The sequence below is a fragment of the Anomalospiza imberbis genome, chromosome 2, assembly GCF_031753505.1.
Source record: "Anomalospiza imberbis isolate Cuckoo-Finch-1a 21T00152 chromosome 2, ASM3175350v1, whole genome shotgun sequence".
In the NCBI taxonomy this organism is placed as follows: Eukaryota; Metazoa; Chordata; class Aves; order Passeriformes; family Viduidae; genus Anomalospiza; species Anomalospiza imberbis.
In genome coordinates, this window is record NC_089682.1 from 81436301 (window position 1) to 81453317 (window position 17017).

Sequence of the window (17017 nt, forward strand, 5' to 3'; positions counted from 1 at the left end):
TATCCTTAGGCAAGTGGAAAAATTAGAGACAGAAGAAATAAGTCCTCCTACACACATGAAAATAGAGGTGCTTAATTCCGGAGCTATAAGTATAATGCATTTTTTGCCTCTTTATCCACTTATATTTCTCGTTTGCAATATACATATTTCTCGTTTGCAAAAAAGATTAAATACCTTCAGAGGCCACCTTGTCACCCATGATTCTTTCTAAAACTCCCCTTGGAAGTCTCTCAAAAGCTTCATTAGTAGGAGCAAAAAGTGTGTAATGACCAGGTCTTCCAAGAATGTCCATGACACCTGATGTAATGGCAGGAGCCTAAAATAGAATTTTTTCTTTTAATGCTGATTATTTGAAATATTACCAAAATACATTATATGTTTAGTTTTACCTCATGCCTGCAGATATTTGGATGCTAGACTGAGATAATAGTTTTTAAAAAGATAGATCATGAATATTATAGAAAAATGAAAAAATCAATCAACAGAGGAATTTTTCTTAAGCTGAAAACCAGAAAGTATTGTTTTTTATATTAAGTTTTTTTAAAGAGGTTAAATAATGTGGTTGTCTGTAACTGTCATGAACTGGATTTGAGGGATTCAGGGTATCTTCTCCACCTTTATGCCTCTGTATTTAAAATACCTTTTTGTATTTATTAAGGAGATGGAAGATGGAAAAGGACACCAGTTATCTGTAAACCAATGGCATATTTTTTAAAATATGCAGAATGAAATCCCATTACACTGTGCAGACACATTTTTCAATAGATGGAAACATTAGAAACTTGGACAATTTTAAATCATGCTTTCTCTGTGCAAGAAAAAACCTTCTTATGTGCATCTACCAGTGCTCTAAAACTTGTTGTAAGTCAGGTTCTGAAATTTACTTGGCATCTTTACCATTTTTTATCATCCATTTTGAAATTGTTATTATTTATCTAGCACCAGACTCTGTAACTTCATGCTCAAGTTTCATTTTCTCAGTGCTTGAAGAGAAGACACATTTAGGTACAGGGATGCATTCTGTCCTATTGATGTTGCCTTTTTAAATAGCTAGATTTGCAATGTTACCTGGAGCTCTTAATTTAATTTATTTATCTCTCTTGCTGAGCTAACACCTCTTACTTCCAGGTATCATAAAAAAATCAAAAAGGAATAAAAACACCCTACTTAAATACACAGAGAAGAGTTTTTATTTTTGTCCACTTACTCTAAATGATGAAAGATCATCCTCGACTTCAATGAAATCTTGAATGGTATTTCCAACAGCAGTCAGGACACGATCAACGACATGGACAACACCATTGGTAGCAATCTGGTTGCCATGGATGATCCTGGCACAGTTAACAGTAACAACCTATATTTGAAGAATCAAGTAGTAGAAGATTAAACAATAATTTGATCACAGGCTTGGATCCTGACACTCACAGACTGGCAATGTAGGTACTGTACATTGTGTATTCACTGTTGTTATTCCAGTTGTTTTATTGAAAATTTGAAGTAAAGCCTTGTAAGATTTGAAAGTTTTTCTTCTGGAAAGATAGCAGCAGATTTATTCAGGTTACGTTGACTTCATATTCATGTTAATTTCTTACTGCAATTATTCTGATATGATTTTTCTTGTCTGGCTAATATGTTGATTGTACTGTTTTTTAGCAATACAACCTGAGTAGAAACAAACATTTTGATGCATTAAGAACAACAAAGATGAGGAACTTAACTGGGAGGTTTCTAACATATTTATAAATGATTGTTTTTTCTAGCCAAATAATGGATGTGTGTTACCTACAACCTCCAATGCTCCTACTATGCACTCAAATTCAAATAAAAGATCTGCTTTAATATTATTCAGGAAAACTATGAAAATTAATAGTAGATTTTGCTGTCAAATTTATTATGATCATGTATTTTGACCAAAAAGGCTTTGTTTTTTATGAATAAAGTTCATTTTCTTATGAACTTAGATTTCTAAACAGCACAATGTTTGCTCATGCTTTCTTAGTGATTAGTCTACACAGCAGTCAAAAGTTCTTCAAGAGAATATTTATTTTTGTCAGTGACAACTGACTTGGTAGATGGTAAACTTTTGATAAGAATTTTTTAAATAACTTTTGATAAGGAAATAAATAAAGGCAGCAACTAAATAAATATATGGGGGGGGGGGAGGGGATAGACTTACCCCATTAGGATAATGGTTAATAAGCAATTTCTGGCCATTATACATAGACACCAGGGTCATGCCATTCTTAAGATCTTTTGTCAACATGCGCTTGTTTAACATGTGGTGGTGGAGAGCATTATACAGTTCAATATTTACATTGTCAACCAAATTCCTGTGAATTTCCTGAAGAAAAATAGGAATTTAATTAATTACAAGCTACAAAACATCCTGCCACTCAGAAAGATGTATGTATTGTTTTACCTCAGTATATGTTTTCAATATATTCAGCATCTTAGGGAAGACGACTTTGATGCCTATAAATCTGACTCTACTTAAAGTCTGATTTGCTCACAAATGGAAGACGAGGCTTCATCACAGTCAAGTCACTGGAGGAACTTTAATTCACTGTTTATTCTACTAAAATCATTACTAAAAGAAGGACGTCTGAATTACTGACAATGTACAACCATACATTATGCAGCTGCTGGAATTCCTGAGTTTCCCCGAAACTATGCTAATAAAATTAATACTAATATGTGTCATGCAAGTACTTAAGTAAGAAGCAATTACATGTAGATTATTTCATTATTACTTGTATTATGTCCTTCTCTTTCTAAAATCCTGACATTGTTTCCAATCTAATTTATCTCACACTAGCTGCTTCAGCTAAAATATTTAACTCATGCCCATGCACACAGACACACAGACTTACTGAATCTAATTGGTCCCAGGCTTCATTGCTTGGTGCAAAGAAAGTGAATGATCCTCGTCCCTCAATCTCTTCTCTCAGCTTTGAGATATCAGAGTAGCGCTGTGTGGAGGTAGCTCCCACAATACCAAGCGTACCATATACATGATCAATAGGAGCAACTAAAATAAACACGAGGTAAGAATACGGTAAACTTTTCAGTTTATCACAGTCAAATTTTGTTTGTGTTTTTTGGATGCATAATATTTCTGAAACTGTTTAAGTCAGAATTAAGCAATATGTTTAGATTAAAAATTTCATTGTCAACATACACAAAAATTATCTAAGGGCATCTGCTTGCTATTGCTTTTTGTGATTTTCTTAATGAAAAATTAGATCAAACAATGCTGAATATTCTAAAGTTTCCTTTAGAAGAGCTGTTGTATTTTGTATCAGCCAAACATGAAGGAGGGAGGCTATCCATTTATAATCACAAAAATTTCAGTGGAGTGGGTCTCATTTGGTCATGATGGACCAGAATTCTTTTTGTGAGGCCTCTTACTCTTCTTCCAGTGTCTGATTTATACATATACTGATTCATCCAGAGAGTAAGAATGGCCATAGTCTCACATTTAAAACATGGCTACATGAGAACAACGTTAATCTCTCCTAATTTTAGGCATCTAGAAGTGAGACATTTGCATGCAACCTAATGGTTCTTGGTTCTTTTTACAGTCATTGGGAAGAACAGGTGATTCTAATGTGTGACTGATCTCATCCTAATGTCAGCATCTGAAGGGAGATTAATTTATTTAAACAAACTGAACTCTGCATTATTGAACATAAAAGGATTATTTCAGTTACAGGGATCAAAAACTATGAAATGTATTGCTTCTCATACTACTCTTTCCTGCTGCAATTAGCTTTATTTTTACTAAGCAGAATAGCATAAATAGAGGAGATGAAGAATTTTTGTCTTAATTTTCACTCTTTCTTTGCTAAAGGCTATAAGATTTTTCAGGTAAATGAGATTCAAGTTTTTTCAGAAAAAGAAAAATACAAAATTTAGATATGCTCCACCTTGAGTCCTGGCTTTCGGATCACACTAGTATGCTTTAGACTAGTCTCAGATTTGATGGGAATAGAATTAAAGCTCTTTGGCAGCTTTGGGAACTGAAGACACTATGAGTTCTCAACAGTCCAGAATCTGGAAGGAGCTGGGAAATTGAACCTAAACTTTACGATCAAATTCAGTGCTAGGTGATTTTTAATTGTGCTTGCCGCATGCAAATGAAGCTGTGCATTCTTAGGCAGTACATCTTAAAAACAGGCAATCATTTCTCATGATGACCACCTTTGAAACTCTGCTGTAATTTTAATTCTTTCCATATGCCAAATTATCCATAAGAAAATAAGCTCATACCTGCAGGACATCCTCTCGTACCATCCATCTTCATATAGCCAGGACAGCACTCATATAAGACAGTTCTATGGGATGTAGACAAAAGCACAATTAAATAATATGGAGGAGAAATAAACTAATTTTAGCTAAGTCTAATTTTACTCTTATTATCATTTTTTCATTGCTAGCACATACTCTCCAGGTGTTCAGCCTTTTGTCATTCAGTCTTTTTTTGGATTGATTACAAATTGGTCATATTTTACTAAATGTAAAGTTTTTGAATTTAAAGAATGACTGTCATCATAAAATTTAAGCACTGGGATGGAACATGGGTGGGATTATGGTACTTATATAGTTACCAAAACATGATGTGACTAGAACAGCAGCTGAAAAACTTTAATTTATCTATTGTGTGTTGATCAGATCATGACATTGAACAAACAGGAAAAAAAGATGAGGACATTAAAATGAAATCCTGATTGAAGGGTTGTAAAGGAAAAAGACAAATTTAAATAAACAGAATAGAAATTGAAGTGACAGAACTACATACTGCTTATAAGAATTGACAAGTATTTCAGAGAATTGTATGGTGATAAAAAGTGGGATAAGAGAGCCTCTGTTTTCCAAGGAAGAATTTGAAGAAGCTCAGGAATGATGAAGAGAACTAATTAAGAACGACATAAAACTGGTTACAGAGAAGGAAGTCACTAAAAAATGTATGGATGGACTCAAGAGAAAGTTCACAGGTAAATGTAGCAAGGATGGAAACCAGAATACAAGAAATCAAAAGCAGAGTTTAAAAAGCTTGCCATCACAGCATACAGCGACTTTGGCATTGCCAGGGGCCAAGAAATGTTATGTAATGATATAAATAAAATACTCTCATTCTCAAATACACGTAAGCTACACATAACAGCAAACCAGGGCTAAATGACAATTCTATAATGTTATGTTCATTTTGACATTGTGTTCCTTATAAGATATAATGTCTTCTTAATTAATAAACAGAAATAAGCGTTCTACCATTGACCTGTTTGAAAAATCCTCCTCTATTACAGGAAAATGCAAATTCACTAAAGTTATCACAAAGGTAATTTTGGCTCCTTGGAAGAAATTTCATACATTAAACTTCAGATATTATTTTTCAAATTATGGTACACTGTACAGTATATGTTTCACCATATTGGCATCATTGTTTTACAGAATACATTTATTTTTATAAGTGTGGCTGATGCTGACAGTTCAAAAGTTCTGAACATTCATTCCTTGAAGGTTTTTACTGGGTCTTTAACCACTAGAGTCCAGCTTTTAATTTGCAAAATCTTTGGTGGCAGCTGAGTACATTTTGTTCATGTTTCATAATTTAAAGCTGATTAAAAGTTAAGCACAACTGCACTAAAATGAACAGCTTATTAAAATGAATAGTTGGACTAGACTGGAAGAAAAATAATAATAAACACCATCATTGGGAAAGTGAGGATTAGCATTCCATAAAAGAGAGCAATCTGATAGAGGTGGTGAAAATGATTTCTTTTTTTAAACACAGTATTTTATTTCTCCATGCTATGAAAATATTTTTTCTCCATTCCCTCACATGCATGTACATACATTACATATTCACCCTTCTGCCATGTGCACATTTTCAACTGAGAAGTTATATATTGAAAGTATTTTTATAGTTCTTTTAGTACATCTCTTTCTTTAAAGTAATTCACTCAAAGCTGTGTCTCAGGAATGCATGGGTAGCATACAATTTAGGCTAGAGATTTTTTACCTAATGATAAACCTTTTAGTCCTCCTTGCATCCTTGACAGAAGCTAATAATAAAAACACAATAAACTGATTATCTGATAAAAAAAAGAAAGTGTAGCAGAGTAGGAATCAAAATGTTCTTCTAACTGTGCAAACTTCTTTGTCATGAGAAAATATTTTTTCCTCCCCTGGAATAGAAAATCTTTCCCTCTCATCCCATGGGAAGCTATGAAAAATTGCAGTTTAATTAGCTTTTGGAAAAAGGAAAGAGGCAGCTGAGTTATAAGCATTGAGTAAGACATGGCAAGTTTAATGCTCATACCACATCCAACAAAGATACAATTAATGAAAGACAGAAAATTGGCTGAAGAACATAGGTAAGAAGAAAATGCTTCCTCCAAGCATTACAAGAGCAGTGCCTTTTTTCCATTTATCTTGTTATGCTCAGCCCAGGCTTCTTTTCATTATCAAGTTCCTACTTACATTATTCATGTTCCCTTAAAATTTTCTGCAGTTAGAAGGTTCTTTAGCTGTGCCCAAAATATAAGAAAGATGGGATGGGAGAAAAGAGGTTTGTATGGAGCATCATCCCAATAAGGTCAGAACCAGATAAAATTCAGTGCAAGATGCAGTTCCTCAGCACCACCTGTGTGTAGGCAGAGCACACAGGGGAAATGCCACCTCAGACCAGACCAGAGATTATCCTCATATGCATCCCTACTAGTTCAGTATAAGCCTGTGGCCAAAAGAAGAAAGAAAGTAATTATTCAGCTAAGAAACCAATGATGCATTCTTGAGGTTTTGGTGGAGTTTGTTTCTTTGTTTGTCTTGGTTGTGGTTTTTTTTTTCTTTTTTTTTTGTTTTTTTGGTTTGGTTTGGTTGTTTGTTTTTTGAGTTTTTCAGGTTTGGGTTTTTTTTTTTGTTTTCATTTGTTGTTTTTTTTTTTTTTTAGTACAACATTGTCTTGACCTCATCCTAAGAACTATATTCCAAAGGAAAAAGACAGAACAGCAGTACCTTAATCCTTGTTATTCTTGGCTAATAGAGCCAGTTTTCAGTTTATTCAAATCAGCTCTCTGACTCATCTGTTTCTACTTCTTGCTGGCATGGAGATAAAATACTGCTGAGAAAGAGTGGAAAGACTTTTGGTCCAACAAATGCTGATTTTAGAAAATTTGTATGTTATGCTCCCATTGTAAATGGGAATTGCACATAATAAAAACTTCCAACATTTTATAGACATAAGTTAGGAAGGACTTCTTAATGTGTAGATATTGACATGAGATGAGCTGTTATCCTTTGGATTAGCTTTCTTATTGGAGAAATCTCTTAGTCTTGTCTGTGTTTCTGGGTTTAATATGCAGAGTATAAAACTCATTAATGGCTAACACTAAGTTACAACAGATGCTTTATTATAACCACAAAAACCCCTTAAACAACCCTCAGGAGTTCTGACTCAACTTATTCTCACACACATTCTTTTCCTCATCTAGCCTTGCGCGGTGAGTGCTTGTACAATGGTAGGGGGGTTAAAATGGAAGGAGAAGGTGATATTTTTGTGTACACTGTCATGACCAAAACCATCCAGCCCCACCGCTCAATGTCTTCATCTGGTTGGCTGTATTAGACTTCTTGAGGCCTTGCATAGGATTTGTGAAATGTTTTACAACTAACATTCCTCGAAATTCTAGTCATGAGGAGAGCAAAGTCTCCATGTGACTTCAGTTCAATGAGTCTAAACCGCCTGTTGCTTCAAACTATTTTTCCTAACCCACAAAGTTATCTATCACTGCTTCTGGAGCTTTGCAAAGTAATGAATTCCTTCAGATTCATTCTGAGAGCAGACTTTCTTTCATGGGAAGACACGACATATATCTAGGAATAAAACCACAGAAGTAGATTGCTTTCCAAAACTGCCTGTGAGAATATTCAAGTTCCACTCTAAGCATTTTCAGGAAATACCTTTCTTCCCAATGTGTCTGCGGTAGAATAAAATTTAGTGCCAAAGTTGTCAGTAGTATGGCAGACATTACTGAAAAGGTGAAGTATTTTGGATGACTTGCAGTGTGCCCAGAGAAGGAAAGGGGAAGTCAGTATTGCAATGCCACCTGGAGGAGAAGTAAAAATTCTAACATAAACTATAAACAGTTTGTGAGAAAAGGACTTTTCTAATTGTGCATTTTATTATCTCAGTCAATGGAGTATAGTTTGGAAGCAGAGCATACTTACGCTTTCTTTCCACAGATGGCTTGCTGGTACCAGTTTCTGCAAGTGCTGAAGTATTTCTTTTTTGTTCCCATAACTTGCTGAAGGGCACAGACATTTGGGCTATGGGTGCAGTGAGAAACATTTTAAAAAGAAGTTTTTGTACATGAAAAATTTTACATGAAATAGTAGCAAATACTTTTCCTGTGGAGTGAGAAATTAACATCTGGCTTCAGTTCCCAGGACAGGTGTGTTTTGAAGTAGCCATGGTGCAAGCTTTTGGGACTGCACAGCTGGATTCCTTGGCAAGTCCACCCTCCCTGCAGCAACAGAAGCTGCCCCTTCGTTCTGGTTTGACTGTGAGTCTCTGATGGGCAGTGATCACCAGCTGTGCCCAGGCAAGTCTCGATATCCATTTCTCCCTTCCCCCTGTGAAGTGAATTACCAGCCACCGGGGACCAGCGAACACCATGAGGCTCTTTTCATTAAAGTTTTTGTCTTTTACACATCTGTGCAGCTGAAGGTCAGTCATGGGGAGATGGGGAAGAAAAGTGCCTTCTTCTTTATGTGGAAGGAAGCCCTGTCTCCTGTAAATCAATCAGCTATTTTGATTACCAACCATTTTGAGTACCGCAGGCACCTAAATAAACATTCTGGGAATTACTGGGGACCAAAGGGTAAATTGGCATGTAAATACAAGGAGTCACAGATTTCAGAGGAGGAATACGTGTTCCTTAGCATGGTGGTGGACAAAGAAGAATTTCTTATAGTCAAATTCCATGGGGCAAGGGCATTTCATCCCTTATTTTTATACTTCTGCAATTAAAAAAATTAATCAGTTCAGAAGTTAGAATATATACTTTACATCACTTGGAAACCAATGAGCTTTTATATTTGAAAAGCTGAAATAAATTTGAAAAGTGTGTGTGTAGCAGGCAGTGGGAAGATAGGATGGTAAAAAATTCTTATTCACAGAATGTTTTTTACCTAAGGAGACAAGAGGAAAATATCTTAAGGCACATGTGTTTCCCTGACACCAGCTGTTCAAATGATTTCCATGTCTCCAAGCAGCCTGGCTTGTAAGCATTGCCTTTTGGGAGCCCTGCTGAGCAGCTTGCTGCCTTACTCTAGTGGGAACAGAAGTTTCACAAAGGATTCCCAGTATATATTCTCATATTAGAAAATATTTAAATAGAGTTAATGATTTTCATCAGGATGGAATAAAGAGAGCAAATACTGTGGATAGCTATCAACTCTGCAAAAGTTTGAAAACACATTAAAAATTTCTGATCTCCCACTACAATACTTACAAACTGAAATTAATTTTGGTGATTCTGAATCACATTTTACCCATTGAGAAGTAGCAATAATAGATTTCTTTCCATTTTATGAAGTCCAACAGTAATCTGTCCCCCTTTAAAACTCTGTGAAAAGCTTTTTATTCAGGAAAAATTCTTGTAAAATGAATTTTAAAAGAAAATTCTACTTGAATGACAGTAAAAATTCAAAGTGAAAAATTACATGTAATATAATGCTAGAAGAAAGGGGAGAATAAAGATTAACAGGCTTCCTTTTAAATAAGAAATAAAAGCCAGTTACTTACCCCTGGTCGCGTGCCCTTATTCGACTGTGAGTTAAAATCTTGTCATAGTGAGCAAAAGCAGCTGCATGTTCAAAAGCAGACAACAAAAATGTTGAAAAGGTGAATAAAAAAAAGATCTTCATCTTTAGTCCTCTGTTGCTTCTGGCAAGTCTAGAAGAGAGAACTGGCAAAGGGTCTGGAGAGCTGACAATTTATATACATGCTAGAAGGTGGTGGGAGGGAACCACAGGATCAACCTGAAACTTTGTACCACCCCCCTTAGAACAGCAGCTTTTGCTGCCAGCTTCAGTAACCTAAATCAGTACCTTAATTAAAAATATAAATAATTTCTTTTCATCCCGAATTGATTAATTTCTTCCTTATTAAAGAAGGCTTAACATTTTATTCTGCTGACACAACAGCAGAGAGAGTTTAAGTTTAGACTTTGACTTATGGTTTAGTATTTATAGCACTGAGGCATCCAGAGGTCATGATCACTGCGTGTGGTTTTATTCAAACCCAGAGGAAGATGTTGTCTGTTCCCATAAGAACTGCATTGCTTTCCTTTGTTTTCCTCACAGTTATCAGCTATGAGCTGTTTAACTAGGGAAGTTGATGAAAGTTTCAAATACAGTTGCCAATAACCTGAAATAGCATTTTTGTCTTGAGAAAAAAAAAGCTGTATTAACACAAATTCTGATTATAAAGTAGTCACTCAATCAAATGCAGTATTAGTTTAAATATTCATTTTAATTCTATTGACAACAAGTACTGTTACATAATGCTTTCATTCAGACCTTTATGTAATATATGATTATGTATTATATCAAAATCACAGAGTATCTGAAAATTTGCATGTGTACCATTCTGTACTTATTTGACAGTCCTTCAAAGCCTCTTGTACAACGGAAAATGTAATGAAAATGGAAAACTAATTCTGAGCTGTAACTGAGGAAACTGAGGCAGAAGTGACAGGCTCAAGTCTCCTATGCAGGGATAGTCTTAAGGCTCCAGGGGCAGTTGGTGTGTGGACTGCAACCCAGGAGTTTAAAATTTTCACGTCAAGAAACAAATTCTGCCATTTATACAGATATGTTTGCATAACACTTCATGGTTTCTAAGATTAAGAGCAGAGACATTTGGTTAAATGGTATGTGGGCTTCTGTTCTATCTTGACCTCTACATAGCCATCTTCCAAAAAACTCAAGACAGCTTGTGGAAGTGTCAGCATCTCTTGATGTATGAGCTCCATGCCTGAAACCTCATTGACAGATCCACTGATGGGGGTGATGGGTCAACTCTGTGATTTCACATTCCAAGCTTTAGGAGAATATCATTGCTGTGCTCTAATTCCTCTCAGAGCTTTTTATTTATTTCTGGTCTTTGCAGCGAGAAATACTTTGAGAAATATCACCTCTGAAGTGCCTAGCTGTGATATTTCAAGCTGCTAATTTGCCTTAGTTGAGTAGTCTTTGCAGTTCTCAATTTAAAGGTGAAAAAAATCAGGAGATAGATAGTAAAATTAGCTTGAAAAACTTCAGAAACTCCCAGAACTGTCCCAGTAACCTGTCTTCTCAGGAGACCCTTCCTCATCTCTGAGATCTCCGCATAGCTCAGGTTCTTCTCTTCCACACTAACCAAGTAGCACCAAAAAAAAAAAAAAAAAAGCAATTAATAATTAATGCTGCTGCATGCATTGAGTTCTTGTTTACAGAGCTATCCACTACAGTCAATGATGGAGCAATCTGAGCAGGGCAAGCATTTTTCTTTCCATGGTTTTGCAGTTTTCTGATTAGTGACCCTACCTCAAATCTCAGAGAATCCCATTTGTTCTTTGCATTGAGTACAGTAGGCTATAGTCCAACACTTAATAACAAGCCTGGTGACATCATTATACTATATTCAATGAGGTAAGCATTAGTAAAAAATAGTAAATGCAGAAATAAAGTTCACTGAAATAAAGTAGCATAAGGAAATAAAATAATGAACACAGGCTTAATTTTCTGAAAAAATATCTAAATTCCTGAATAACTTCTTCAGGAAAAATAGATGCACGGATCCTAAAATGGATAAAGCTTATCTTTTAGTGGAGATTACTTTCTTGAAAATATCAAACCAAAAAAAATGGCACACTTTCAATTTAAAAACTTTTAGTAATAACAAAACAAAAAGCATAAAGAAGAAAAAACAGTCCAATTACATTAATCTTATTCCTCATTTATGTTTATGTTAAACTAGATATAAAAAACAATATTGGAGCCAAGTTCTATTTTGCTTGTGATATAATGGCATGCTGAACTGCACACCAGAGAAACTATTTTATAATTTGCCAAATAAAGTACTGCTCTAGTTAGCCAATATTTTATTCACTTATGTCTATTGCTACTTTATTTATTTTAATTAGTTGTTTATTTAGCAGGTTGACTACCCCACTAAGATGCCACCTTAGTTTTTTTTCTTCCTTCAGCTAAATGCTTTATGCTATTTTATTTCCTAAGTGATGTGATGTTGAAGTTCTAATTTTAAATGTTAAATATCTAATTATAAAATAGATTAAAACACCTAATGGATTAGAATTATTATAGTAGCAATAGGAATCTTTATTATCCACAACATAAGGAGTATATCCAAAGAAATACCTTGAATAAGAATAGAACACGTGTTGATTATCTTCTTTCAGGACATGCAAATAATGTCAAAAAGCAAAGTCTAAGGTATCTGCTATTCTGAATAGCTTATTATATTTCTCTAGAGACCTCTAGTGGAGAGAAATCTGTAAAGTCATTTTCTGAAATCTGTGTTAATTGTTCACACTAAGAATTTATTGTATGATAAGCAATTAATTTTATTATTCCTAAAGAGTGTAAGTTTAACTATATGATAGAAATTTTTCATATTCAAGTATTTAGGGTTGTGAATAACTTCTTTTTCATCAAACTGAAGCAACAGAAACATTTGTCTATTAATAATTTGCGCCCAATCCATAAAAATAAAATCTCAACATGATAGCAATATGGTTCAAAAAAAACCAGTAGTAATTCTGGACTTAGTTCTCTATGGTCATTTACTGCAAGACTTAACAAAAAGGATTCTGCTCCTAAGTAGAAATTATTTTTGTTTTCAAGTTCAACTTTCATTTGGCACACATTGTCAAATATTTTTTTTCTCCTCATATTTCCACCTTTTTTCAATAGTTAAACTGATTCTATACATTGCTCTGTCTTTCCAAGTTTTGGCAACATAAAGGAGTTTATCAAAATAGCTTCATCTTATTTTCCCCATGACATCACCCAGTGAGTGTGTGACACAGCATATATATATAAACATACATGGGAATTAAATCACAGAAAGCATTGCTAGGTGTAGAAACACGAACATAGCTCATAGCCATCTGAATTTAGAAGAGAAGAAATGGAGAAAGGAAGAAAGGAAGACTCAAAGTTGTCATCCTGGTGATTCAGAGCTGTAGATACTAATCAATACTTTGGTTCCTTCTGTATTGTAAGGAAACATTCATCTTTGGATATCCTCGGAAGCTGCAGGTATCTGGTTTTAAGCAAGTCAACAGGAGTTGTAAAATCAACCTGATCTCTTAGAAACTGCTATTTTATTGTCAAATTTTGATGGGAGAAGAAATATTTAGAAATTTTAAAATATCATGTACATTGTACATTATTCATTTATTCTATCATTCTTATGCATAATGATTAAAGTGTAATATTCCTAGACGTTATTCAAACTAAGATTAAAGTATCTTGTGTGCCAATTTGTGGATCTATTTTTCTTTAAGAAACTACATTTAATGGTGATTTACAAAGTCAGGGAAGGATTGCTTCTAAGAAATCTCTAAAGTTTTTCAATGTATGGACTGATCCTTCTTATGCTTTTTGGGAAAAATCTACAGCCCCAAACATTTTGCTTTCTCTGTGTCAAAGTGACACTAGAAATCCCAACACATGGATTATAATGTGTACATGGGAAAATTTTATAAAATATAGCAGTAAAGCATGAATTTTATGGTCTGATTCCTCAGTCCTGATCTGCATATTCATCTTGGCTACCCTGAAAAATTAAGTAGGAATTAGCCTTACTCCTCAGGAAAAAGGAACACTGATTTCTCATCCAACAGCAGGTGATGCTGTTGCCATTGGCAAACAGTTTTCATCCGTACAGAATGAGCACATCTGACAGGGCAGCCTGCAATAAAATCCAATTTGTGCTTGTAAAGCACGTGGCAAGTGTCAGTGCAACACCAGGATAAGAGCTGGGGGAGCCAATCAATAGGAGTTAAGAAGTCATTCAGGCAGCAGCAGAATGTACTAGAGGGTCCCAATGACACGGTAAAAGATACAAGGGTATTTGTGTTGGGCACCACTGATTTTTTATGGGTGAATTAGATGGTATAGTGATAAACTACAATGTGTGTCTACACTCTCTATTCTTTACTGCTTAAAGGAAAAAGCACAGACAAGCAAACAAAGAAAAATCCTATGAGTTTGCCAGTGCCATCCAGTTTATTTAGTTAGTGAACATGCCTCGCGAACAATATTTTTTTGGTTGAGCTTGAAATGACAGCAAATTATCAGTAATATGCATCCTAAATGGCACAGTTAAATGCTTATTTACTCTGATGGAAAGCTTTTAGAGATTTCAAAGGTCATTTAAGCTACTCTAGTGCAGGTGAAATTTATCACAATTCTAGTTAATCAACAGGTCATTTTTTGCAGTGTCTGTATTGTCATGAACACTAAGGAGTGGTCCCCAGGATATGTATACTACACAAATGGCAGCCATTTCATCTGGTTTGAATTTTGTGATTGCTACCGTCATGTTAAGGCAAAATTTTAAGCTTCTTGCTATTTACAGGCTGTATAATCCTGAATGCTGTGAGTCTTTCCTGTAACAGCTAGACTTTGAAACCTAGAACACACGAGGGCATGAATCAAACTGCAAGATACTGGAATTTATGGATGTGGTAGTATGGTGGGTGTGAGGTGCAAAAAACATGGGAATAACCATGATTTATGATGAAAGAGATCTTTTAAGTTAGGTTTTGGATCAATAACACTATAATAATTTAACTTTTGCTTTACACAAAGTGCACTATAAAAACACTTAGAAGTGGCTCAAGGAGAAACAAACACTTTCATGTTTTATAAAGTTAAGCATGATAAAGACAGCATTCTGGAAGATGTGAAAATATGAATTACCAAAATTGAAGTGCAGTAAAATTTTAAAGCTCAACTTGCTCAATTTGAGCTTATATATGTATGTATGGAAGGGAAATGGATTTGACATTTAAATTATTTTTCATAATTGATTTTTTTCTCAAGTTTCAAGTGCACATGACCTACCAAGATAGAGCTTTTCTTAATTAAAAAATGTGGTAGTTTTTTGAGAATTGCCTGTCAGGTTCTCAGAGATTTCAGGGAACAGAATCATTAATATTGTTAGCAAAATATAAAATTACTTCTTGTTCAGATATGTTTTAAATGGAAGTGATGTGAAACTGAATGCAAGATTGATCTCTGATAAAATAATTATAAATATTAAAATAGATAAAAAGTATTAATATTTGAAAAATATATCTCAAAAATTAATATAATTCTATTTACAGGGGTGACTATAAAACACAGTTTAAAATCTTGGGTTTCAAGAGCTACTGGAAAGCCACAGCTTCCCCTCAAACTGAGCAGGGATGGATTTGACCCTGGCATCCCACATGGTGTAAAATACCAGGCTCTCTATCCGTCTGATGTTCAAGTTTGTTTAATGCCTAGAGCTGAAATGAAAGTCAGGGAACCAGTTCTAGACATGACAAGAAATATTGCCTTCCTCCTTGCACCTACATTCCTATATATACTGTCTGAAGACAGGGAAAATGTCTGGTGTCTCTTTCCTACAAATAGCTTTAGTACATGGCACAAAATTTAGGACCTTCTTAGTATGTGATTAAGATAGAGTATTGTAAATATAGGAAAAAATGCCCCAGTATGGACTCTAAATCAAGGTTTCTCTGCATAAATATTTACCAAAAAAAGTAGTTTCTTTGAATTGGAGAAGCTTAAGACATATTAAATTTTCTAGGAAACAAAATACCTCTTCCAGAAATTAAAGTATTTAAGGTTTTAACTTTTAAAAAAATATGAGTTCACTTAATAAGATCAATAAATACCTCTACTAATAAGAACTTGATGCTGAGGGATTGTCTTATACCAGTGAGACCCTGCACTGTGGATAAAACAAAGGACAATGAATAAAACCCCAAATGTGGCCAGATTTTAGTTTTCATATACACTGTGACAAGGTCAAAACTTTAATGTTTTTATGAAAAAAAAGTGTGACTGCCTTCACTATGAATATTTTGAAATACACAGGTTGTCTTCTGAAGGGCTAAGACAGCATGAAAATATGAGCAACACCTTTCTAAAGCAGATTATACAAACCAGCTTGAAGAAAATCAAACCCATTTTTAACTGGCTTTCATATAGATTCACACTTTAAGAAAAAGAGTGTTGCCCTAGTAGATCGATATGACTTTCAAATTTAGATTTCAATTCATCAAGTCATGTGAGCACATTTAGTGCATTTCAGCATTTTCAAAGCATGCACAGTCAGATTTGACCTGTACTATGTGCACCCGGATGTAGTTTTTTTGTACATTTTCATTTTTATTTTAGGTCCTTTCTAGAATACATGACTTTTCATAAGAAGTGACACCTACTGTAGCTTTTATTATTAAACTGAAACTTTGTTTGGTTTAAAGATCATGACTTGCAAATCAAAATTACTCAAAAAATATCATGCAGAATATAATCTCCCTTGGCAAATCAGTAGATCTAATTCTGCAAGGTTAGAGAAAATTGATTTTCTCCTTGATATGGGTAGAGATTTGAGAAAAAGATTAAGGATATCAGTATTGTATTTTGGAGAGAAAATCAAACATTTATGTGTAATGCCAGGCACACAATTATTATTTCACTGATTCAGTGAGTTACCATAGCAATACAATCCAGTGGCTTTTGAAACAACTTATTTATCTTAGTCGCTGAGGGGAGGGGTTATTGTATTCAGAATCAAGTTGAATCAAAATGAGAGAATATTTTTTTTTAACCACAATTACAATGAACAGCCCATAGCTTCACAAAATTAGCTTATTGATTTCAGATTTGTCTTTTGCAATCAGCCTCACTTCTATAGTTAATGAATGAATGTATTGTGAAGAACCAA

General features: G+C 34.5%; 1 protein-coding gene across 11 annotated transcripts in view; it reads right to left on the reverse strand.

Annotated features, from left to right (window-relative positions):
* POSTN (periostin) overlaps positions 1–10198 on the reverse strand; it is a 31547-nt gene extending 21349 nt beyond the window's left edge. For 4 of the 11 annotated variants that reach the window (XM_068182055.1, XM_068182054.1, XM_068182050.1 and 1 more), the window contains exons 1-7: positions 9809–10197; positions 8230–8328; positions 4270–4334; positions 2871–3028; positions 2177–2341; positions 1208–1354; positions 175–316 (exon numbers count right to left, since the gene is read on the reverse strand). In XM_068182055.1, the coding sequence (XP_068038156.1) occupies positions 175–316; positions 1208–1354; positions 2177–2341; positions 2871–3028; positions 4270–4334; positions 8230–8328; positions 9809–9930 (898 nt within the window). In that variant the 5' untranslated portion in view covers positions 9931–10197. Of the gene's footprint in view, positions 1–174; positions 317–1207; positions 1355–2176; positions 2342–2870; positions 3029–4269; positions 4335–8229; positions 8329–9808 lie in introns of all 11 variants that reach the window. The other 7 variants (XM_068182052.1, XM_068182049.1, XM_068182057.1 and 4 more) reach the window with 5 other exon arrangements.
* Positions 10199–17017: the final 6819 nt, after the last annotated feature.